At 37.4% G+C, this 26030-nt stretch overlaps 1 protein-coding gene across 1 annotated transcript; it reads right to left on the reverse strand.

The window, feature by feature from the left end:
* Positions 1 to 1656: 1656 nt before the first annotated feature.
* LOC150089505 (cilia- and flagella-associated protein 77-like) lies at positions 1657 to 24674 on the reverse strand. The gene is made up of 6 exons (XM_090390007.1): positions 24612 to 24674; positions 19895 to 19994; positions 17379 to 17601; positions 16545 to 16662; positions 11993 to 12094; positions 1657 to 1788 (listed from the first exon to the last, which is right to left on the reverse strand). Exons 1-6 carry the CDS (start codon positions 24672 to 24674, stop codon positions 1657 to 1659), a joined length of 738 nt encoding a protein of 245 aa, XP_090246133.1.
* Between the last annotated feature and the right edge of the window lie 1356 nt (positions 24675 to 26030).

A 26030-nucleotide genomic window follows, 5' to 3' on the forward strand; every position in this document is an offset into this window, starting at 1 on the left:
ACCTCCACCACAAGGGATGGCAGTCTGTTCCACCAACCAACCACCCGCTGGCTAAAGGCAAATTTCCGCACGTCTATCCTACATCTGTCTTTCCTCAATTTGAATTTATGCCCTCTCAGGTGATTTTTCTGAGCTAGAGGAAGAATCCCATCAGCATTGAGAATGCTTAAACCATTCAAGGCTTTATACACCTCTATCAGATCACCTCGCTGGTGCCTAGTCTCCAGACACTGTAATTTGCAAAACTTAAGCCTTTCTTCGTAAGAGCACCCCTTTGTTCCATTCACTAATCTTGTTGCCCTTCTCTGTACTCGTTCCAGCAGCTCTACATCCTTCTTGAAATGAGGCCTCCAGACCTGTATACAGTACTCTAGGTGTGGCCTGACCATTGCCTTATACAATGGAATAATCACCTCCTTATCCCTGCTGGAAAAATTCCTGTATATCATTGACAATACTCCATGAGCTACTCTTGCAGCCCGTCTGCACTGCTCAGAGAACTTCATATCTGCCTGCACAACCACCCCCAAGTCCCTTTCATTCTCTACCACTGTCAGTGTAGTACCACAGAGTGGATACGTTGCTCTGGGGTTGCTGTTTGCATCATATAAAGAAGCGCGAACCTCCAGGTTCAGCGTGGATCTTATGTCGCTTTTTTTTTTTTTCTTTTTTTTTTTTTTTTTATACAGAAATGAGCGCAATTACATTTCTATGCTAATAAAATGTTGCCATTATGAGACGTCCAAAGCCGAATTCAGTTTATTTTTTTTTTAATTTTGTTGACTCCTGGTCACAGTGTCACCTTTCTGCATACTGACAAATTTCTTCTGTGCTTGCAATATCATGCGTGGTATTAATGACTCTTAGTGAAAACAGTGTCATTGAGAAACACCCTCCTACTTTACAAATAAGTAAGAGCAGTTTGTTTATTTGAGATTGTCATGTTTCTATCCGCGCGTTTTCAGAGGCTTCTCTAATGAAAATGATGGTCATTGTATAAAATTTTATGCAAGAGAGTGCATAAATATGCAATTTATGCAATATAATTTGCATAAAATTTTATGCAAATTATATTTGACGGTTTTTTTGCAGCCTAAATTTATTTTAGTTTTACGTTCATTTTCAGGTGTATCTTTGAATATAATGCGCAGGAATACGAGAGAATATGACTGTTTGTTACTTAGACCTAAGCTCAGAAAAGCAAGAATGAATCTTAGATATGGATGGTCAGGAAGATCTTCTAGCTGCAAGGAATATATTGCACTTAATGAGTATATAAAAATATTGCTTTTTGCAAGAGATTTGTTAATGCGGTCTAGTGCTAGACATACGACAAACAGCTAAGCACTATAAACGCATATATAATAGGTGTCCGTAAAAGTCCTTGTGCACTTCAAAACTTCAATAACTACAACTAAAAGAATATTTCCTATAAAGAGAAATGCCAAAAACTGCGTGACAGAAACAATTTTATTTATAAATTTCATTCGAGATAATATTTCTTGAACAGTTACTTTCAGAAAAGTCAAGTCTAAATGACAAACATTGAAGTTAATTTCCCTTTTAAATCAGAAATATGGATTAACAAGTAATAGCATTAAGTGAGCAAAAAATATATATAATGAATTCTTAGTATCTAATGATTCATTATGTAAACTAATATTTGGAGCCATTCGGAGACCGAGACTTCTGTTTTGGACTTTTCTGAATGCTTTCTGGTGAAAGGTCAGGTTCGGATTTAGCACGAACTGGCTTTTTTGTCCAGAAACTCTGTATAGTTGGTTTTGCCTGAAAATAAACAGAAAAGCATAAAAATTAAGGAAAAATCCACAAATTACAAGTATATCGCACAGTTATGAGTGGTCAAAAAAATATTGAGACCAATTAAATTAAAAATATAATTAAACTGGTATTAGTATTAGGCCAATACAGTGCAAAGAAGCCACAGGCTTTTGCTAACTGCCAAAAATATTAATAAATAATAATACGTAACAATAAAATAATATATATATATATAAACCAAAAAATAACCCACAAAATATGAAGGAAGCCATACAAAATAATAGATAAAAAATACTCTAATTATGTGCTTCTCTCCTTACGTAGGTAACTATCCAGTTGATCTCTGAATCTCTTCAAACTGTCAGACTGAACTAAGGAGGCAACTTGTACTAGCAATTGACAACTCGCTGGCTAAAAGAAAAACTTCCTATAATCAGCCTAAACCTCTTCCGCTGTAATCTGAATTTACGGCCACCAGTTCTAGAATTGTTTATATCACTGAAAATTTCACTTCATTCAACCCCTCTCTGAGCCTTACACACTTCAATCAGGTCCCATCAAAGGTGCCTGATTGCCCGGCTCTGTCGCCCACATAATCGAAGTCTCGCTAGTATGGGCACCCTTTTGCCGATCTCACCATGCCGGTTGCCCTTCTTTGGACCCTTTCACGAAGCTCAATATCTTTTTTCAGATGAGGTTTCAATATTTGGACACAATGTTCCAAGTGTGGTCTTATAATTACCTTGTACAGTAGCATTATTACACCTTCCTATCGATAGGAACAGGACACCGCGAATTTTTTTGGCCGTTTTTACACTGCTCAGAGAACGTCATATCCGCCGTATCATAATTCCCAGATCCCTTTCGTTCTCCATTTTTAATTCAACCTCACCAAGTGTATAAGTTATTTTGGGGTTCATGGTTCGTTGTGTTGAGGTTAATTGGCGCATGAATTACTTGGATTATAATGAGCCAGTTCATGTGATGTGTTGACTTAGGGTTTGAATTGTTCCTTTTGGCCTAATTCATGCTTCATTGGATTAGTCTGTTGCTTGTGTTTACTTCCTTAGAGAATGTGATATAAATTAATAGCTTTAAGTAAAGTGAAAACATTTGTAAAATCATCTCTATCATTCAAGAAGTCTGTTTTTCATGGCTTGTAAAGAACTCAAGGTATCTGTATATAAATATTACACTTCTCGTGTAACACCTTGTACATGAATTAAGGCTATTTTTATTGAGTACAATTCTCTCGTTTATGCACTGCACTCTTTCGGTAGATGTTCCATTAAAGTAATATCTGCGAATGCAGTTGCTGTCCAGCTAAGGCGTCTGTTTTCGAGCAATCTCTGTGTATAATGGAATATAGTCAGAAAACTGAAGTCTATACCTTCCATGTCGGCATAGAGACTATATATAGAAGAGGTACGATAAGCATCAGTGGCTATACGTAGTGCATTGAATGAACTGGGTCCAGCCATTTCAGAGCTGTTTTCTGTGCTGAATCATAACACTGGGGATCCACTTTTATCCAATTATTGCTTTGTATAGTTTTAATAAGGAATATCTGTCTGCTCTCCGTACTGTTGATGAAAGAATTTTAAGTATGTTAAAATGTTTTTACAGCTTTTACGTAGCTGTCAGATGTGAGCCGCGAATGAGAGTTTCTTGTCAAAGATTAGTCCAAAAAATTTTTCTTTCTGCTGCGTTGGTATTCTCTGGTCTTCTAGTTTAAATTCGGGGTCAGGATGGAGATTTCGTTTGCGACAGAAATGTACACATTGTTTTCTTTGCGTTCACAGTCTGAATCCATTATCTAGAACCAACCTACTTTAGGGGCCTGACGTAGCCCAGTTGTTATTGTTATTTGGTTTTTAGGAGCATTAGCAACTAAGGCTATATTGCTCCGGGGATATGCGGTGGTCATTCCCTGACCTTTCCGCATCCTCTGTATTTGGTGGTCACGGGCTCGAACCCCGGTTTAATCAAGAAGCGTGTGCTACGCACTGCTGCTCCTGCCCACCTGGCTACGGAGGCGCCACGTAGCCCAGTGGTAAGGAGCGAGAGTGCATAGCACGCGTTCTTTGAGTGGACCGGGGTTCGAGCCCGTGACTACTAAATACGATAAAAATTTGTATTGACGATTTATTGTAAACTACTGACTTGGTTGTGGTGCCGGAGTATAAACAGAAATTTATTTTTTTTATAGTGCTGATTGCGCATTGCAACTGCCTCTCGATAGTTGTCATGTTCTGTGACTGACTTTAGATACTAAAGTCATCGACCTAAAGTGCATGTGACACTGAAGGAGGGAGTTGATTTGTGATTGAATTAATGTGTATGGCAAACAATGTGACATCTCAAGGTTGAGCCCTGTGGGACGCCTTCTTGATGGTAGATTTTGGAGAAAGAAGTTTGTATTTTGGTTTGAAAGGTTCTGTTCATAAGAAGATTCTGGATAACCATAGGAAGGTTGCCTCGTGAGTCCAGCATGGTGCATGTCTCGTAGGATCCCATACCTCCAAGTAGTATCATAAGCTTTTTCGATGTCAAAGAATACGGTAACCATATGTTGTGATCTGGTGAATGCATTTTTGATGTTCGCTTCTATTCTAACTATGTTTGAGGTTCCTGTTCCCCAAGTATAATACCTTGCATTTTGCTGCATTAAAACATAGCTAACACTTTTCTGACCATCTTTGAAACCTGTTCAAGTCATCCTGAAGGAGCGCTGCTTGGAAGTGATCATTAACAACTCTCCCAATCATTACCTGCAAATTTTGATATTCCGTCCACTATCCCTTCATGTACGTCATTTATGAAAATTAGGAACAGTGAGACAAGAATCGATCCTTGCTGTATCAAACTTCGGATTTTACATCAACTTGAAGAATATTCATTAATCATAACCCTCTGCCTTCTATTCTGCAGCCACCATGCAATCCATCTTAGATTTTAGCCAGCAATCCTATCATGCTCCAGCTTATGCAGTAACCTGTCATAAGGAATTGGAGTCAAATGCCTTGATAAAATCCAAATAAACTACGTTGAAATTCCCTACATCACGCTCATGGATAATTGTTTCAAAATAGCTAACCAGATTAGTTAACATGATTTTTCCTTAACAAATCCATGTCGTGTGTTCATCAGAATGCCATTGCTATCTAAATATTTAGTTCCTGAAATGCACTTTTAATCATTGCCTCCAAGATTTTCCTAATACTGAAGTTAGACTAACTAGTCAATAATGGATCGACATCTCCCTAAACATCAACAGGACTGACTCTATAATAAATTATCGGTAAAAACTAATACTGATGAGCCTTTCTAACTAGCAGAATACTTCTTCAGTTGCATGTAGTACGCTTCATGACCACCTACTTATATTGTTGATTGAGCATTGCAACTGCCTCTCGATAGTTGTCATGATCTGTGACTCACTTTAGATACTAAAGTCATCGACATAAAGTGCATGTGACGCTGAAGGAGGGATTATACCCTCCTCCCGGGCAGCACAGTTGGTTTAATCGCTGTCCTCCCCCACACCATGCGGAAAACACCTGAGTCCGATTCCCGTCGATGGCGTGCAGGATTTTTATGAGCCTTTTTCACAACGTGGCTCAATTATATGGTCTCGGGTGAGCGTGGCACAGTTTTTTCCCCGGAAACTCGGATTTTCGTCCAGCAAACAGGTAAATCGTCTACAGAACACACGCAATTTACAGACATAATAATATAAGGGGCAAACAGCACCTAAGTCATGGATGCGCCTAAAATCCTAAAGCAAACAAACATTATTCAGGACTCATCTGTATTAAGTAGCCTGATTTAAAAAAACCAAAAAAAATTATGACATGGGTAGGTGTTTTTGAGACGAACACAGATGTCTAACCTGCCGTTTGCACCGGTGTAAGGAGTCGGGGGATCCAACATGAACAAGCATGTCATTTTTAAATATTCTATCAAAATTCTTTGCGCGCTTCCGTAAACAAATTCCAAGGCCTCTACAAGTTCACTGACTAAGACGCTTATACTGAGAGAGCAGAAACAGCACCACACCATGCATTAGTGGATAATAACAATTGATGATTTTAACGTGCTGAGATGGAGCGATGTTCTGTGCTAGTTCTTCCGCCTTTGAAGGCCCAGTTGGGAGGATCATCGTCCTTCCGGTGGAAGACCAAGAGTTCAAGTCCCATCTATGACATGATGAATTTTTACGGCCTTTTTTTTCACAACGTGGCTGAATTAGTAGGTCTCAAAACAAGGGTTGCGTGGTTTTTTCTCCCGGAAACTCGGGTTTTTTGTACAGCAAACTGAAACTCTTTCTCAGAACATACCCAATTTAAAGACAATAGAAACGGAGAAATATGGTCGCCGATACTCCTAAAACCCTAGTACTACTACTATCGTCTTTGCATCGCTTATGCGACCATCTAAATATGGTGATATTTAGACCTCCAGGCTTTTCGCGAAAGTTCTAAAATCGCTTTTCACACTTTGTTCGGTAGGACACAGAATTCACATATTCATTCATTATTTTTCGTTTGTGTATATTATCCTTGTTCGAGTTTAATGCTACTATCAGATATTTTTTCGAACTTGTTGAGAAAGAAAAAAAAAAAAAAAAAAAAAGTTACAGATGAATATCTAAATAGGTTAAAATTTACATAGTTTATATTAATAATCATTCTACATATTGTATATTAAAATTATGTCTCAATCTTTCTCGATCATATCTCGTATCAGTTGTCATAATGTATTGTTAAGTTCTTAATGGAATGTTAAGTATTAATTTTTCATCCCTTCGGTTTATTTAGTTTATTACTTACTAGCGTTAACTTCCCCCTGTTTCTTTACACTATAATTTAACCACTAAACAGAGTGGTACAAGCTCCAATACAGATCTGCGTCTATCAAATCTGTAAATAAATGTAATCTAGACTAGTTTTCTTGCGTGCACGTACATGGAGAGAAAACAATAATTCACTTGAGAATCTAGCAACTCCTCACCATCCATACAAGAGACCGAAGAACTACAGCCTCAAGTAACAGGTTTTTATAAATTTCCTGCAGTCAACAACCTTTCCTCATCTTACGAAATTATAAAGTAATGAATTTATAATCTTAGTTTATAAAAATATTATAAGCCACTATAAAATCAAATAGATTATTCACGAGAAGTTCCGTTGAATTACAATGCTTCAGACTTCACGCAAATAACAAGAACAGACAAGCACAGTTTAGTTTTATAAACAACAAAACGTGTTCTTTTATACCTATTCTTGTTTTTAATATTATAAATTATAATACTCTTCATTTCAAAGAGAAATATTTGAAAAGGTATTCAAACAATAATGAGCTCCGCACGTAAATCTTGGGGGGCTTGCATCAACCCTTAAGAAAATTATATGTACGCAGATTAAGCATTTAATTTGAGGAGTGTGCCTACGTTAATTTTAATCTTCGTCGCTGAAGTCGGTAGGTGCTCACTCCTTTTCGAAACTTGTATAAGCATTCCCAGAAGCCACTTCTTAACCAGTCTTTAAGGCCACCCATTCTCAGCCTACTGTAATGCGACTCTGGCACTTCAAATTGCAATTTTCTTCAAACACTTTTCTCCCATAAACTTGCTAATCGGTCTCTAGGAACCGTGTTAGTTAGTTGGGTCTTTAAGGGTTTATTGGCGCATCACCTTACAGATCATATTGCGCCAGTACTTTCGTCAAGTCATATCAGTTTTTGTGTGCGTGCGCTCCGTATGATACTGTAATTTCAGTTTTATTATTTATCTCGAAATAGTATTACTTTTTAAGGTACTCTTTTTATGTTGTTGTTTATATGGTTTATAACACATTAGCACTAGTAGAGGCGCATGATGCAAGAAAGCAAGCTTATACAGCATCAGCCAAAGGGGAAAAAAAATTCTTCCCATTTCACCCATTCGCCCCAAAACTTTGTCTAGTTCTTCACTGAATTTATTTAAGCTATCAACTTCCACAACAATTGATGGAAGTTTGTTCCAACAATCAACTACTCTAGCTAAACTGCCTGTCCTCCATTTGAGTTTATGTTCCCTCAGTTTCATAACATGAGCAAGAATTCCATCAGCATTGATCCTGCTCAATCCATGTAAGGCCATATCCACCCAGGTGTCTAATCTCCAGACGCTGCGATTTGCAGAATTTAAGCCCTTCTTCATAAGAGCACCCCTTTTTTCCCCTCACCAGTCATGTTACCTTTCTCTGTACTCGTTCTAGCAACTCTAAATCCTTCCTAAAATGAGGCCTCGAGACCTATACGCAGTACTCAAGAGTGGCCTGACCATTGCCTTGTACAGGGGGATAATAACCTCATCCCTGCTGGCAAAATTCCTGTAGGTTATTGACAAGACCGACTCTTGTTGCCTGTCTGCACTGCTCAGAAAACTTCATATCTGACTGCACAATTGCCACCAGGTCTCTTTCATTCTCCACTGCCTTGAGTGTAACACCACATAGTTGGTACATTTCTCTGGTGGTTACTGCTACCCATATGCAGTACTTTTCATTTGTCAATGTTAAACTTCAATTTCCACTTCTCAGCCCATCTCTCTCAACTTTTCTAGATCCTATTGCAGTAGCATACTGTCATTAACAACACTGCCAACCTTTGTATCATCTTCAAACTTCGACATTAAGCCTGATATACCTTCGTCAATATCATTGATAAATATGCAAAACAACAGTGGACCCAACACCGAACCCTGAGGAACTCCACTAATAACATTAGTCCACGAAGAGCAGTGTCCATTGATTACAACTCTGTCTTCTCCCACTCAACCATCCTTTAATCCATTGTAGCAACTTCCTCTTAATGCCATACTGCTCCAATTTGTACAGTAGTCTTTCATGTGCAACAGTATCAAAAGCGTTCATGAAATCCAAGTATATGATATCAAAATTATTTTTTGCATCCAGTTACTTTGTGACACACATCATAGTATCCAATCAAATTGGTCAGACAAGGCTTTCCCTTAACAAACTCATACTGTATCTGAATTAATTATTACTGCAATCTTATCTAGATGATCATGCAGTTCTTCTTTAGTCACAGACTCCATTATTTTCCCCGAAACAGAAGTTAAACTAACAGGTCTCTAATTACTCGTGTCACCCTTTGATCCCCTTTGTGAATTGGGGATTCAATTGCACATCTCCAGTCCATGGGGACCTCCCCTGAGTTTAACGACTCTCTCATAATTATGGCTGAGGGTTTGCTTACTTCCTTTGTCTCCTCCTTTAATACAACTGGATAGATCCCATCCACCCCAGGTGCTTTTCTTATGTTTACCTTCAACAATTTCTCCTCCACTTTGCTCTCAGTTATTAGAACACCATTTAGCTCTCTGTTAGAGTTTAATAAGCTTCTGTTCTCCACTTCCCTATAGAATTCCTCATGTGAATGTAGATGCAAAATATTCATTCAGTTTGGCAGCTATCTGAGCAGGATCATCTACAGTCAAACCATTGATATCAAGTAGACCAATCTAATTCATCCCATTCCTTTGAACCTTGAACAGTATTTCTTGGTTGACATGAAAAGCCTAGTAGCTTCCAAGATTAACTCTTTGAATACTTCCCATTTAAATTTTGCTGTTGGTAACATCATCAGTTGGTCCCACTGTATAGAATTTAAAAAATCTGAGATTGCTATAGTCACCTTTATGAAAGTAAAAATCGTTCTCTTTACCCCTAATGGTAGCAAAATCTTTAAGTAAATCCCACATCAATACACTGATCACTGCTACCTAGTGGTTCCTTTATCTGTAAATTCTTAATGCATGAATAATCAGTGCTGATAATCAGATCAAGGGTATTAACACCCTTTGGTTGCCTCTCGATATGCTGCTGCAGAAAACAATCCAGTAAATCCACAAAAGTCTTGCTAGTGTGGCCAATCCAAGTTCCAGTCAATATCTAGAAAGTTAAAATCCCCCATTATAAGACATTCTGATTTACTGGCCCACTCTGTTTCTCTGTATAGTTGTTCATTGAACTCAGAGTCATTAGGCCTATAGCAAACTCCTACTCTTATATTTTTGCTTTCCCAGTGCTTATGTCACACCAAACTGATTCAACATTGCACTGTCCATCTATGTCAACTGGATGCACTTCCTTAGATTTTTAACTAACAGCATAACTAATAGTTCCCTCCCTATCTTGTCTATCCTTTCTGTACACATTGTACTCCCCTAATTCCAATTCTGCATTCCTTATTATCTGTGTGACACCACGTCTCTGATATCCCAACAATATCCACCTTTGATGTCTTCGCCAGCACCTCAAATTTATTTACTATACTTCTAGCATTGGTATACATGCACCTGTTCTTATTCTTAGTTACCCTAACACAAAGAAATCATGGAAACTAAGTTACCTTAGTTTCCATGATTTCGAGGATACATGAGGCTTTCATTATTGGTCTGAACTGTGTCGCTGAGGTAACCCTTATATTTTTGGAAAGGGTCACATCCTCACCACTAGAAAGCTAGTGGTGAGGATGCCATTTACAATTCCTAGGATCTCATCTATGACGTAAACACTCTTCAGGAAAAATTATGGTATTCCATGATATCCGGTACATGATGTTAGTAGGAGATCATTAATGGCGTGGATTATCTCTCTTTTTGATGTGGAATGTGCAGGCATATTTTCATAATTCTGTATTACTGGGTTGGTCAATTTATTCTTGTGTCATCATCTTTTCAGTAAGGTTATGCAAGAAGTCGCATTCTTCAGTACACCTCTTGACGACTCTTGTTTCTGTGCTATCTCTATTAAAATATCTTTAGACCATAATCGCAACACCATGTTTTTGGAGAGCCAGTTATGGCTTCCCCAAAATGTTTTTAATTTTAATTATTTTTAATTCCAAAGCGGTGAGAGTTAACTTACCGTACCCACCGTTTGATCTGTTGTGGTATTGGCATTTCTGGTGCAAGGGCTACTAGGACCACATTGCGCCTATCAACGAGATGGAGGTCAGACGTGGTGACTGTAAGAACGGTGAGAGATGATCATATAGGTATATCCGTTTTAGGAAGCAGAAAATTTCCAAGAGATTTGCCATGGAATACATCACTAAGAAAAGCCGTTTGGATGACATTGAAGGAGCGCGCGCTGTGAAATAATACTTGGAGAGGAGAATGAGCAAGGGAGAATTCTGTTGCCAATAAAAAAAAAAAAATAAAATAAGGGAGTGATTTGTTATTTCTACTATCTCAAGTAGAAGCACGATCTCTATCAGAGATGGCGAGAAGCTGGATCATTTTTTCACATCAGAAAAAAAAAATAAACCTTACAAATAACAATGATTTTTATTCCTCTTTTACCAATTATTCATCGTATCACATTTCATTGTTCAATCCATATTGTCACTTCGTCGGTGACATTCCAACTTGTTTATTTATTTATTCATTCATTCAGTTTGCGGCCACAACCTCGTCACAGAATAGCAAAGTGCTAATAAGGTACACAAACGGTTAATGTAATTCACGCATATATGCCAATTAATATTGTCAAAACATGACTATTAGGAGTTCATATAACAAAAAATGGTTGCCCCTATTAACCGATATTTGTTAGAGTACAGTATACTCTAACATATGTACAGTAATATAAAACATCTATCCAAAAGGTTTAATTGCATTTTAACCTACTGAAATAAATCCAAAATAATATATTTCTTTTAAATGGTTTAAATATTTAAGTCTCTCCTTATTTTAATAATTCTTGAGTAATTTTCGAAAGAACATCTCCGCTAACCAGTTATGTGGCGGAATTTTTCCCCCACCTGCATTTCACCTGAAGGATTGCAATAATATTTCCTTTAAGGACTTCCCCTATTTAAGAACACGAAGACAAATACTCCTATTATAAACAAAGTAACTAATAACAGATAATAGTTGTGAATTACAACCCGTGGAAATTTTTGATTTCTTTTACAATATTAAAATATTTGTAAAAGAATAAGAATTTTACCTCAATATGATACATAGAACACTTCCGAAGTGAATGAAATAGTCAATAAGATTAAAAATGAATTTGATGGTATGAACCAGAGCTATAATGCTCGATACGTTCTACGTTGATATCAACGTAGAACGTATTGGGCATTATAGCTCTGGTTCATACTAACAGTAGTAAAATACAGCTGCAAAAATGCATACCTTGTTGAACCTGGCCATTGTCCAAACCCTTGGTTCTATGATGTATTCTGGGTGGGTCAATGCCTCACGAACGTGATCCAACTTCCTCAGACGTACGTTCCTCTAAATCATAAGAAACAAAAACAGAATTTAAGAAAAAATATATGTACATATACGACCTAGTTAAATAATAATTTGCTTCTACATTCTTAATACTTTAATTTATATATATCGTCGATAATCGTTTTCACCATGTCCATCTTGTCCGCATGTAACAATCCATCGATTCCCACAGGACAAAAAATGTTCAATTGACATCACTATTTCACCATATGTTTCATTGGTCATAAAAGCTTTACCTGGAAAGCTTTTAAGACCAATAAAATCTTTAAATAAAGATTTTATTGGTCTTAAGGGGTGGTCATGACCACCCCTTCCCCCGGAACACAGAAATTTATTCATATGAATGAAAGCATACTTTGCGTATTACTCTCGAACGAAAAGTCGAATCGAGGCCAAATTTTCAATCTCTGTTCTGTTCTGATTGTCCTTGAGAAAATTAAGTCCAGTTACGTTTTTACAATCCTTCCCTTCCGAACAAATATCGGCATAAATGAAATTATGCTCTTGCATTAATTGGCAAGAAAAATGCGGATTGCTACCAAATTTTCAGCATATATTTTGTTAGCCCCTGGGATGGTTCTAAGTTCAGTTCCAATTTCATATCATTCCCTAACCACTTTTTTGGTACTGAAATGGAACAGGATCCACGATCTATTTCAAAATTCAGTACTTAGAATATTTTAGGAATCCTGTAACAAATTATCATGTCAAAGGTGACGGGATCTAACAAAGTGAATAACTATAATACTGATGTACCTAGTCTGCCTCCACGGGGCGGAGTGTGGACAAAGTTTGGGTCCCATTAGGGGACCCAAACATTGGGTCCAGTGGTTAGAACAAAGGGACACTGTCCCCAAGGTCTGGGGGCAGTGTCCCTTTGTTCTAACCACAAGAGTCATGATTACCGCCAATGGAAGCGAAAAAAAAAAAAAAACCACCTTTAAATAGTTGTGACATCAGAACAAAGGGACACTGCCCCCAGACCTTGCAGCATAGACCCACTACATAATGATAAAAGATAGTGTGAGGACTATCAAACATCACGGAACGGATAAAACCCCATAATGACAGCCAGTAGACTTGATTATGACCCCAAGATAATGACCAGACAATAGGACCCAGACCACATGCAGTCTGGAAGGATGACATCCCAGATTTAACCCCCTATTAGTGTCCCACCTAGATGAGACTCAACGGTCAGCTTTTTAGGGCCTGCAAACTGATGGAGATGACATACGGTGGCACTCTCCCGCCGGAACAGCCTATTGGCGACCCAAATCCGCACTCTCTTGAGCGGATCTTTCTTTCCAAACTCCTGGGGAGGAGAGGCTTGCCTCTCCTTGCCTCCCCAATTTTCTCACTCTGGTGGGGCACGGGCATGCCTCACTACCTGCAGAGGCTATCTACTCTGTCGGCCCCTTATTTCCAATTTCTTTCCCCCAGTCTTCATCCTCCCAAACCTTTGTCTTGCACAGCGTTTAGCCCTACATTTCAAAATCAAAAGAGAACATCAAAATTCTTGCCCGAACCTATTTGGTTTTTAAAACTCACTTTCACCGCACAGCCCCACATCGCATACTATTAATACTATGAGATTATTCAAATAATTTGTCTTAGCCACTGAAATCCCAGGAAAGTAAGTGGCAAGACCAGCCAGAGTACAAATATTGGTAACACCCGGCCGGCCTCCCTGTGGCGGGTATTGGTAACGTCGGGTCTCACTAGGGGCCCGGCGGCTAACAGACCGGATGAACAATGGGCACAACAAACTACACAGTACATATCCCACACACTTTTAAATCTCTGGCTTGTCCGATACAGAGAACATACGCGGAGATGGGAGAAATCCCAGGTGCCGTCAGACCCCGAACATACCGAATACGGGCCCAGCGGCTAAATGACCAGAGGAACAACGGTACACGACACTACCCATATACGAAATCTATACACCTTTAAACCTCTGACATTGACAGTGTCCTGTTTCACACCCACGATATATACTACGCGGAAACGGGGGTACCCCTGGTGCCATTTGACACAAAACACAATCTATCACGTGATTGCTTCCGCTTCGTCTAACTGAAGCATCTGTGTTTCCCTACGCATTCCAACACCTGCCCTCTCGATTATCCGGCTGTCCTGTTCATCTGAAAATTTCTCAAAATGTCAGACAACGAATTTATTAATGCTGATGATCCTATCGTCAGTCTCCCTAAAATTCATATTGACCTAACTCAAATGGAGAACTAAGAAGAGGCAGATAACCCAAGATCCTCTATCATGTGAATGATGTACACTTATGGCACTCTGTATACAGCGCATTATGAATTGTGTTTAGTGTGTAATGGTGCCATCTAGTGCGAATGCGTTGCAAAAAACTGGTCGGCAAGCATGGAATATTTCAAGGTGCATTGTTCTTTCTATTGGATAGCTTGACGGTTATTGAAATGTGGCGTATTGATGTTAACTAGCGATAGTGTGGATTGGCTTTTACGAATCAAAACAATGTATGCCCATAAAAAAACTACTCTAATTTATCTTTTAAAAAAAAAATGATACTTTTAGAAACAACCTACTAATAACTATTATACCAAAGAGGAAATATATCCACTATTGATCTTACTACCGTAGGTATAAGATGTTCTCCTTTATGAGTAATTACAGGAGTACACCTAAATTTGTCTTTAGTTCCTGTGCTTTGTTTGTCTTGAATAACCACGGCTGTAACTTAATTCACGAAGTTGGGCATTCTCCTCCAGAAGCTATATAGACTACGTTGACCCATGTGCCTCATTATACATAGAGATGGAAGCATTGTATTTTCGTTTACTTTCCTCCCCCTTATATAAAAGATGGTCTGCTTTACATATTGCTGTATGCAACACAGCGAACTTCATCGTTAGGATGCCTCAGTACCATTGTCAAGGGTTCTGTGCATTATTCCTCTTTCCTTTTGAAGTTCATCATGGTACTTGCAAAATAAATAGGAAAAATAAATCAAAATTCGAAAAAAAAAAAAAAGTTAGTTCAATGAAAATAAAATCGGAAAAAGTGCAATTCCTCAGAATTACTAAAATGAGCAGCGATAACTCACCACAGTTTCTGCGATTTTAAAAGAATCTCTAAATCGCAGAGTTAAACAAACAGAACTTTACGAGGATTATTGAGTTATTCAAATAATTTGTGCTTTCAGCCGGAATTCAGTTTCATTGTCCCCGCCTTGGGCTTCAGAGAGCACACAATGGTTAAATCTACATAAATCTTCAAATTCAGATACACCAAAAGTATGCGTATACACAGAGAAAAACAAAAGGTTCCCTGAAAAAAGTTAATATAGTGCAGAAAATCTGTACTGCTTGAATCAAACAATAACACACTCACAACCACCTGCAAAACCCTAATGGTGGAGGTTTAAAAGGATTGTCATAACTTAATGCATTGAAGAAATATCGAGTTATCCGTTTTTTACTTTTCATAAGCGGACCAGAACAAAAGTAAAGTTAGAGAAATAAACAAACTGAATTTTAAAATAAAAATTAACACCTCAAAGTTTCTCTAACGAAAAGGACGTGACGCCATTGCAGACAGAATAGCTGTTATAATCACCGTCTTCCTACACCGGCTGTAAAAGACCAGGAATTTTTATGGGCTTTTTTTCACAACATGGCTGAATTATTTGGTCTCGGGTGGGGTTTCATGATTTTTTCCCTCTAGGAAATCCAGTTTTCTCTTCCATCAAACCGACTGAAGCATAGGAGCAATTGCAGAAACAATATACTCACGCCTCATAGTTACAACCTCAACTACGCAGTTTATTAAATTGCGCGTGTTCTCGCAAATCTGGTCGATTTGCCTGTTTTTCTAGAAGAAAAACTGAAGTTTATGGAGGGGGGAAAAATTGCTTTTTCCTCAGAAATTCACTAACAGCTGAGCGAAAGAACCCATAAAAGTCTCTAGCGTCATTGACGGGATTCGAAGTTTGAAAGATGAAGTGGCAAGTCCTAATTATATCCGATTAGGACAGGACATTTAGTTTTAAGGTGTTTACGTAATCTCTTAGTAGATGATCAAAATACCTAATCCAATGCATAAGTATGGATAGCATGTCACATACAGAGCGTCTTCTTTGAAATTTTCATTTCAAAAGAGGCACTGTCATTGGCATATAACGCAGCAAGTTGTCTTCTTTAAATTTCTCAAAAATTTAAAAGTATGAGAAGCGTAATATGGAAAGGTTTCTCCCTTCTTTGAGATAAAGTTTTAAGATATAAAGTGAGGGCAAGCGATGCCCTCACGTGTCACATGGGATTCTCAGATCTCAGTTCAGATCGGAGAATCTAAACGAACAATTCAAAAGTCGCATAATGGAAAGTGATGTTTTAGATACTTTCCCTTTATTATCCCTGTTCATGTTTTAACTACCCAAAGTATCATATAATAAATTACTCACACTTATTGCCTTCTGGTGAGCAACTTTGTCCCTTCTTTTCTGTTCTCGATTGACTGCCTGGTTATGCCATTCATGGAAAAATTTACAGGAAGTAATTTCTCCCATATTCTCCTGTGGTCTGTAATAAAAATACATTAAAATCATTTGTATTGGTATTTACATATTCTAATCAATCTTGAACATTTCACTCTTGTTTTGTTCTCTCTCTCTCTCTCTCTCTCTCTCTCGCTCTCAGAACAAGCTACGCGCATATGCAGCTATACACCTTCGAGTAAGATACTGTGCCTGCTGCAAGTTATTGCAACGAATCCTTGGACCCTACTGTCCGGATACTTAGTATTGCATTATGCCATAAAAATTAATTGATTTAATAATAATAGCCATAATTGCTGCTGCTCAAAAACCACGAGCTATTGTACTTCATTATTGTCTTCCCTGATAGTACAGCGGTTGTAATTACCATCCTCCCCACACGGGGTGGAAAGACTCTGATTAGAATGAGGCGAGGAACTTTAATGGACTTTTTTCATTGCGTGACTCCGTAGCTGAGAGAGGTCATCTCAGGCGAGGACAGTACGGTCCCTCTCCCCCACCCCCGAAAACTTGATTTCTTCGTACAGCAAAATAGGCAGATTGATCAAAGAACACACGCAATTTACGGATAATACAACATAGGCAGATGAGGTTCTTTGGTGGTCCTAATATGGCAGTTTTGTACTTCACCGTTCTTAGGACAAGCAAACATGAACCCAAATGGATTTCGAATAAGAACACAAATATTAAAGTTTCGGCAATTCTCGTATTATGTTCTTAAATAGAAATTTTAGTACTCACATATTTGGTTTACCAAAGGTTATCCCTTCTGGAAGCTTTGTCAGAAGTCTGTTTTTATAACGGTTGAAATCGTACTTTGAATCGCTAATTCTTGCGTCCCTAAACTGCTGTTGTTCCAGTACTGTGGCATTCCCGCATCTCACAGCATCTGCATTTAATTCAACGTAATCCACAATTCGAGGTCTTCTGGTTCTACAGATTGGTGCATGCCAGTCACCAATAGCTAAAGAAAAGTAAACACTCCATTAATATGTTATCATCCTACAACACAATGAGATCTTTTAATTATAAAAAGAAAGCATATGTTATCTCTTTTCATCTTGCTTTTACCTTCTTTTAAATCAGTAGTTTTATTATTAAACGTACGTTGTTTTATTTTTATATTTATGTTATTCCTTTGGTTGGAGTTATTAAATAAGGGTCTGATGATGATGATTAGCAAAAAATATTTTTTTAAAAGCTAGACCGGCTCTGGCATGAATATCTTAAAATATTCTGTAACACGCCAGTAACATTAAACTTAAAATTAATTTTGCTTCATCTACCGCCTTCCTTAGACCTACTCGACTATATTAACCCGCGAGCAACATATACCGAGACATCTACCCTTAGAAAATAATTCTTAATTCAAAAAGTCACATGACAATAGATGGCAGTACCAATTAAATGTTGAGATTAAAAGGTGTGCACACTCGATCACATATAGGAGGAGTAGAATCAACTAGAAAGAATCTGGATGGATGTTTACATCGCAGCGACATCCAGCCTGCACCAAGTCCAGGTTCTTAAACGGATAAAAGGATTGGCATGCTGTACTCAAAAGAGATGATATCAGAGCACAAATAAAAGTTCAAAAAAACTAAAGAAACAAAATGTAAGTTCAGGCTTATTTTAAAATAAAGTATAGCTAAATACAATGTCATAAGTTAACACTCTTTATAAAAGTAAAAGTCAGGTATGTTATCATCGTCAGTTAAAAACTGGCTGGGTGTACGTGACTCAGCCGAATACCTAAAAACGGTGGTTGGTTGCATTGGCGCATTAGTAACTTAGGCTACAATTTTGAAGAACCAGGTCATATTAAAGATAACAGTTAAGAATGTGACCTATGTGGAGGCAAACAAGAACAGCTTCCTCTACAGTTCTTGAGCAGACTAGACCGCCAGTGTTGGATTACACAGGCTTTATCTGATGCAGCTTGTTCGTGACCAGCCCATGCCAAAATTGTTGCCACTGAGAAAGTAATCTATTGCATATTAACTGTCTGTAGTCCGATTGTGCTAAGCGTCAAAGTACCTGTATGAGACGGCAATATAGTGTCTTTAATTGAGTTCGTTCGATTTGCTGGAAGAAAATTTATGCAACCCTCGCCTGTAACCCACTAACTCAGCAATGCTTTGAAGAAAAAAAAAAGCCCATAACAGTTCCTCGCGTCACTGAAGGGATTCGACCTCATGCCTTTTCCACTCGGTGTGAGGGGATGGTGAATAAAACCAGTATGCTATCCAAGAGAGCTAGATAGTCAAGATCGCGCAGTTCAGAGAAAGGTAAAGTCGCATGCAAGTGTCTACCTGATGCCATAACTCAATGTAAAATTGGTCTGGCCTTGGTTTTCATCAGACAATGTTGATCACGGTCCATGGGCTGAGAGTAACATCGAAGGAGCTAGGACAAGTTAATCATGAATGACGTTCGTGTGGTGAAATAGAAACAAGTGAAAACATTTGATTCTGAAGTGTGCGGAGGCCGGACTCAGATAACAAATGCAAGAGCCGATTGACTCCTTTAATCATATGGAGCTGCCTAAGATATTTTAAAACATTTTAACAATTTGTGGAGACTGTATTCGTCCGCAGAAATCTGATTTATATACAATTTGCTGTTATCAAATTGTAGATAGTATGTTTTTATTAGCAATTTTTGTAATAAACATTACCAATCAAGACAAGATTCGGGGATAAAAGATCGTCAAATGTACATGTTTTAAGGTTATGTTGTGTTAATGTGTAAAATATATGAATGCCCCCAGTGTGAATGAGATTATTGCTCGAGTACTCCTAAATGTTCAAGATGTCATTTTATAAAATTAAAAATCACCGACGTTAAGAAAAAAAAATACACAACTCGGGAAAAAAAAAATACATATTCCACCAAAACACTTTAACCCCCCCCCCATTTTTCAGCCAATCTTCCGCCAAATTCCACCAAAATCCGCGCAGATTTCTATTCAAGAAATCTGCGCGGATATCTCTTCTGCCTATTGAAGTAAACCTGCCCTCAAAGTGTTATGCTAAATAAAAGCATTCACCTACATGTTAAGTCGTCACATTAACTTTTTCTTCTCTCCAAGGATAAGAATATCGAAAATAAAGGTAATAACCTGTTCTGAATCCTATTTGTGAACTCTATGTACCTTTCTGAGCTTTTAATATATCCATTTGACTAATTAAATCATTTATAAGGAATCAGTTTCTGAGCTGTGTATAATAGGATTAACACGAAGATTGAACACTTACCTAACTTAACACCACCATCCCAAGGAGGATAGGGAAGGCCATAAGTGTGTCCAAACTCTGGCAGCTTACAAAACGGTTGAAAACATTTTCCTAGTTTCGGCTGAAAAAATCGAGAATAATTTAATAATAAAAATATTTCGATTCATAAAAGAGTGTATACTGCTAATGAAACAGGATCACTGACTATAAGGCCCCTTTATTTAGAAAATTAACTAATAGCGTATTGTATCGCAGTTGGTTCGAATCATTGCTCCAATGCGACGTGGCACGGAGTCAAACTGTTGAAATGTGACAGCAGGGATTCTAGACCATACATGTAACCAAGCTGTCCTTAGTTCCTGGATAGACATAGGCTGGGCATTTTGATGACGAACGTGCTTTTCCAGTTTATTCCACAGATGCTCAATGAGAATGAGACCCGAGGATTGGGTTGGTCAAAGCATATTTATCCTTGAAGTTTCCCTCGTGTTCCTCAAAACTCTTTCACACATTTGGTGCTGTGAATGACTGCAATGACAGCTTAAAAGTACCTAGATCCATTGAACTAAACAAGTAACATTGTCGTATATTCAGCCCAATTATTGTGTACCTGATCCGCAACGTATTTTGATATGCTCCGATGTTCAGTGCCATCCATCGAGTGGAATCAGGGTGACCATGGATATGTAACGAAAGCTTGCTCCACACAATCAACGCTTCCACATGCTGTCGGCACACAGCACAATAATTACAGTGTGTCCTGCTTTACTCGATTTAAATTTAATGGTGTGTAGGCAACTTAGGCCACGATGCGCCAAGTCTAATGTGTCTTTTGCAGGTTCCTCTACATGTGCGCTTTCCATCGATGATGAAAAGCGCAAATCAGGATTTAGGCTACATACTCCAATTCTCCTGCCTTCAACCTTTACGTTTCTGTCACCAATGTGGCCGTATTTTCTGGATAGTGTCCGAGGTCAGTCATTTTCCTGAAGGTCTCCTACTCCCGTAGTGTATTCTAATAGGATTCTTCCCATGGCGGCGCGGACAATGATATCTTGTGATGCTTGCATATTAAATGCAAAAATTAACTGTTTTGTTGTTTAACAAGGATTATACTTGATAATCCGCTATAGACTGCGAGCACTTCGCTCAGCCACCTCATATTCGGTTGCAGGTCCATCTTTTCATATCGTTTCGCCACAGCGCTGTCGCGGTGGACAGCACAGTGGTTTCGCCACTTGTTAGTCTTTTAGAGAGTATTGGTTTGAATCCTGTCGATAACTATTGTTGTTGGATCTGCAACCGAGGTTATAATGTATTGATTACTGTTTTATATCTTACTCGTTTGTTTTACAAATGGCATAAGTTCAGAGAAAGAATATGTATTTTTTAATCAGTTTTAAGGAAAACTGATGTCATCCACAAACTGTTGATCTTTCAGAACACTGTCGTGTTAATCGACTACAATTATGAAGACGTAAGGAGAAAGCAGTTTTCCGCTCTCTTAGATATAACAGACATTCTATCATGGCATGCTTTACTATGAGTGGGCATAAACAGCTACTGCATTTACGGGGTGTCATCATTTGGGAGTAGTTGATCATTTGAGAGACCAATCTGGCTAGTATGGTTTCTTCCTTTCTGTTTCTTCTAAGGCAGGATTGTCACTGTTTGTGTTCTCTCTTGATCTCAAAATATTTACTGTTCTTTTTGTTCTTCCCACATGCGTATCTACTGTTATTTATAGATCGGTACGTCCGTTGTATAATGGATTTGTGGATCAATATAAGGTGTCCTGCAATTAGATGACGTTCCATTTGAAGCACTTTTGGCAGATGAATCTGCACGTTTCTTTCCTGGGATTCCAACGTGTCAAGGGATCAAACAAAAAATTTATGAGCTGACCATGTGCATGAGGTTCTATTAACTGTGCTCAAACTGTCTGTAACAGAGGATAATTGGAGGTGGATTTGCACTACGGAGCATTCACAGCACTTATATATATATATAAAGTACGGCATTCTGCGTGGAGCTGTTTGGAGATGATGGCATTTGGCCAGACTACAGATGTATACTAACTTTACTGCCAGTCTTGGATCCATCTGTATATAGTTGAACGAAACTTCGAACCTCAGTGGAGTGGGCCATATGTATTTGCCTAAGGTTGATATCTGGAGGGTTATTCTTTCCCCATTTGCTGAATATGTCATTCAGTGTACATCGGGAGCATTTTCCATGGCTAGGTGTCCGTGCTAGTATCCTGAAGTGTTTTACTCATGCCATGCTGAGGCTCCAGCATGAGGTTAGAATTGATGCTAATGCCAAGTGATTTGTTGGGCCGTGATTTAGTTCGATAGAGGTTTCCCCATTTTGGCCTGAAGCAAAACTGCCACATGGGACGATGTGGAAGGGGCCAAAATCCCGACAGTATCTACTATATTATAAAAATATAATGCTATATATTTATTAGTTTTTTAGTAAGTAAAAATTTCCCTTATTAGATTAATTTTGTAGAAATAATATAAAAAATAAAAATTAACGACAAATACCTCTTTCAATTGAAAATCATGTTTTCTGTTACAGAAACAAACAGTTTTAAAATACGATCGGCAAATAAAAACGACTTAATTAATTTTAGTTTATTTTATTGCGTTTAACTGGTAATTTTTCAAGTCGAATTTTGGTATTCGTATAGAGCGTTTGAGCAATAATTATAGCATAAAAGAGATAAACTTGAAATAAGAATATACTTTCGGAATATGAAAATTTGGGGTAATGTATTTTGGCAGTTGCGTAACATTTGTCATAAATATCATTAGCATAACTAAAACTGTAATCATACAGGTATTTATTTATTTATTGATTTGTTATTAGCTGTACTTTCACGAATTTCTTTAACAAGTATATTAGGCATGACCATAGGTGCCGGCAGGATATTTTGAAAGGGGTAACAGGATAAAATATCCCATTTGCTTATTATTATTATACTTAAGATTATTTAAGTATATTAAGATTATTATAATACTTAAACGTTTGATTATAATTTCTTTGATTCTTTGCAAATTTTAATGTGTGATTTTGATATCATTAAACTGTGACTACTGTTAGTAAACTGATTTTTGTGAACTGATTGTATACTGTTATAAAAGTGTGTGTTGTTTATTCATTAATATGACATAAAACATTAACATATACTGTTTGCATAACTGCAAACAGTATGATAATGTTAATATTCGATGTGTTCAAATAAACTTTTGAATGTTGTTTTTAGTGGCCGTTTTGATTATTACACAAAAAACTTTTTTATTGCAAAAACAGTTTGAGATATGGACTAACAAAGTTAGTCTACATATCAGAAACATTTTTTTAAATACAATCGTATGTCGGGATTTTGGACGGCACCAATGTGGAAGGCTGCCGATTTGCCATTCTTATGTCGAAAAATCCACATAAGAATGACACCAGTTAGTAGGATAATATAACGAAATTCTGTTATACTATATCTAAAAGCGCAATTAACGATTCCTCACTTAAATGAGATATCATTGTGTAATAAATTCCACCGAGGCCTGGATCACTGTTCTTCACTCGTACAAGCGCATTGCGCTTTTCATTCATGATCAGTGGTAGATTGTATGAATGCTTTACATTCTCCAGGAAGCGGTATTGAAATTCAGTTTATATTTTTCTGTCCGAGTTGTTAGCAATTGAAAGGCTGGTTCACATGTGACAACAGATGAAAGTGTTTCAAACGAGAAACCTAATGCATTAGAAATTTCTACAGTTTCAGAAATAGGATCGGAGAAGTTGAGGGTGATTTACCACTAATTCATTTGATTTTTTTTTTTTTTTTCAAGATTGCAGCAGTGGCTCTGTTTATAGTGGCAGCATAATGCGCCCACGCTTCGTCTTACAATGGCTAAAGCTCGTTATAAGACTCACTCGTCTTATATAATGAGCTTTAGCCCTTGCTCGCTCTTAAACTATAGGAGGTTAGTTGTGGTTAGATGGTTCGAAACAGATTCCAGTAGTTATTCCTTGCTTTTTAGCAATACTGCGTGCTTCCTTCCACTATTTTTTTGATACAGCCAGATTTGATTTTCTATAATGATTTTGGGGCAACAGATTCAATTTCCGTCATTATTTATTGAGTAATATAGCTTACAGTAGAATCAATCGTGTGGGTTTCAATTCTCCAGCAACTCGGCAAGAAGACGCCGTTCATCAAGAAGCAGTGCTGAACATCTCCTTACGTAATTAAATCATGTTAATCTCCAGGTCCAGAACACGATTCTGGCAAACAATTTCGTTTGTCAATTTTCGTTGAGAGACCAGTTGTGAAGAAATAATAGATCAGCAACGGAAAATGCTTGCACTGTGCATCGCAGGAGAAATTATAACGAAAATATCTGTAGCTCTGAATTAACTCTTGGCTGGTGCTGTATAAGCGTGCTTTCTTGCATCAGTATGCCTCTACTAATGCTAACTCCTAATAACCGCTGACACTTTCAGATTTAGTTCTAAATCCCGGCCTTTTTAAACGTTGGCCAATGAACTGTTTGCTTGACTGAGCATTTCAGTCAAACACCCAGTTCATATGCGAGAATCAAAGTAAACAGGTTTTAATTTTCCCTTCACTCTCCTACATTGTTGAACTATCTCACCACAGATCCATCCACAAGCACGAAATGACACATCCACAAACGTCCACACAAACTGAAATTTTAAATATGCTTACTTTTTCCAGTAGATAGTTATATTTCATAGAAGGTCTGTATGTGGCAATTTTTGAATCTTCCATTTTTACGATAAAGCTACAATAACTCAGGCTATTAATCGTTACTCCTATACACCAAACATGTTTAAAACTGTATTGTGGTACTCAATTATTCAACAAGGCACAGAATAACAAATCAGAACAATTAAATTTTCTAACAATTCTGCAAGATTTAAATCCTTCCTTCAGATATTGTTAAAACTAATGTCAGTTGATTGTGATGGCAATTTTTCGCAGTGTTATCCACCGATAAAATAATAACAGAAGCGAAATATGGAAAAGGATTTGATCTGCTTCAGTTGAAGAATATGAATAGGAAGGCATAGACAGTCCAAGACTTCACTACAATCTTAGGATACTGATTTATTTTCTTAATAAATATTCAAATATTTTCGTTCCCTGAAAAATTCAGGGTCCCAAAGAAGCTTTTATGGCATAAAGCAAATCAAACCGTCTAACATTCATATTAGAAAATGCGATGGGTCATATTTATATATTAGTCAATTATTTAGAGATTAAGTTCTTTAATGAATATAAATTAAAATCTAACAGAATAAACGTTTATGTCCTGTGAAAACTGTCCAGTTCTTTTAAAATAATAATCATATATGTAATTGGTGGTCGGTTTCTGCCGAGAAACTTTTAGAATCAAGTAGCAGTTTCAAGGGAATATTAAAATTAAGTTTTTCTGCATATCAGAAACAACTGTCCTTCAAGAAATAAATTTCTTTAAAAGACTAAAATAGCTGAATTTCTTATATTTTTAATGTTAATCAGTTTTAAATTCATCACACCAGTTGCTGTAATCCCAATATTTATGAAAATAGAAATAGCGAATGAAATTCTGAAAGTCCAGACTATGAACGCTGGCTGAAAGTCCACAAAGATGAACGCTGGCGATGACTCGAAACCGGTGAAGAACATGGCGGATTTTCGTAGGATATTTTTTTCTGGGATTCGTTGAGATTGCAGTTATACCCATTGGATCAGTATTATGGTGTAGGTGATGATGGATCCCAATATCTGTAAATGAAGTTACAGAAAATCAGCTGCTAATCATATATTTATTTATTTATTAAAATGAACATTAATTGTTCGTAATTTTGCTATAATATATCTATATCAACACTCAAGACATCAAGATCATATATGGTATTGAGTATTGTAATAGATATGAATCATAAAATGCAACCAACCTCCGTTGAATTTTATGATTCATATCTATTACAATTTTATTAAAAGGAGGTTTTAAATGTAATTTGCAAACACTTGAAAAAGAAAGTAAGTTGGGTATCTACTGGTTAAAGCGCTGCTGACAAACTCCCTGAGAATGAAATTAAGATTTGTGTTGCCATTTATTCCTGTCATATCTTCTAAACT

This window comes from Mastigoproctus giganteus, chromosome 2, assembly GCF_048544385.1.
Source record: "Mastigoproctus giganteus isolate SK-2022 chromosome 2, ASM4854438v1, whole genome shotgun sequence".
NCBI classification, from domain to species: Eukaryota; Metazoa; Arthropoda; class Arachnida; order Uropygi; family Thelyphonidae; genus Mastigoproctus; species Mastigoproctus giganteus.

Coding starts and splice junctions, on each gene's coding strand:
- LOC150089505 (XM_090390007.1), bottom strand. CDS start 24,674: ATGGAAGATTCAAAAATTGCCACATACAGACCTTCTATGAAATATAAC. Junction 19,995..24,611: donor ATAACTATCTACTGGAAAAA/GTAAGCATATTT, acceptor CGATTTTTTCAG/CCGAAACTAGGAAAATGTTT. Junction 1,789..11,992: donor CAATGGCCAGGTTCAACAAG/GTATGCATTTTT, acceptor GTTTATTTTCAG/GCAAAACCAACTATACAGAG.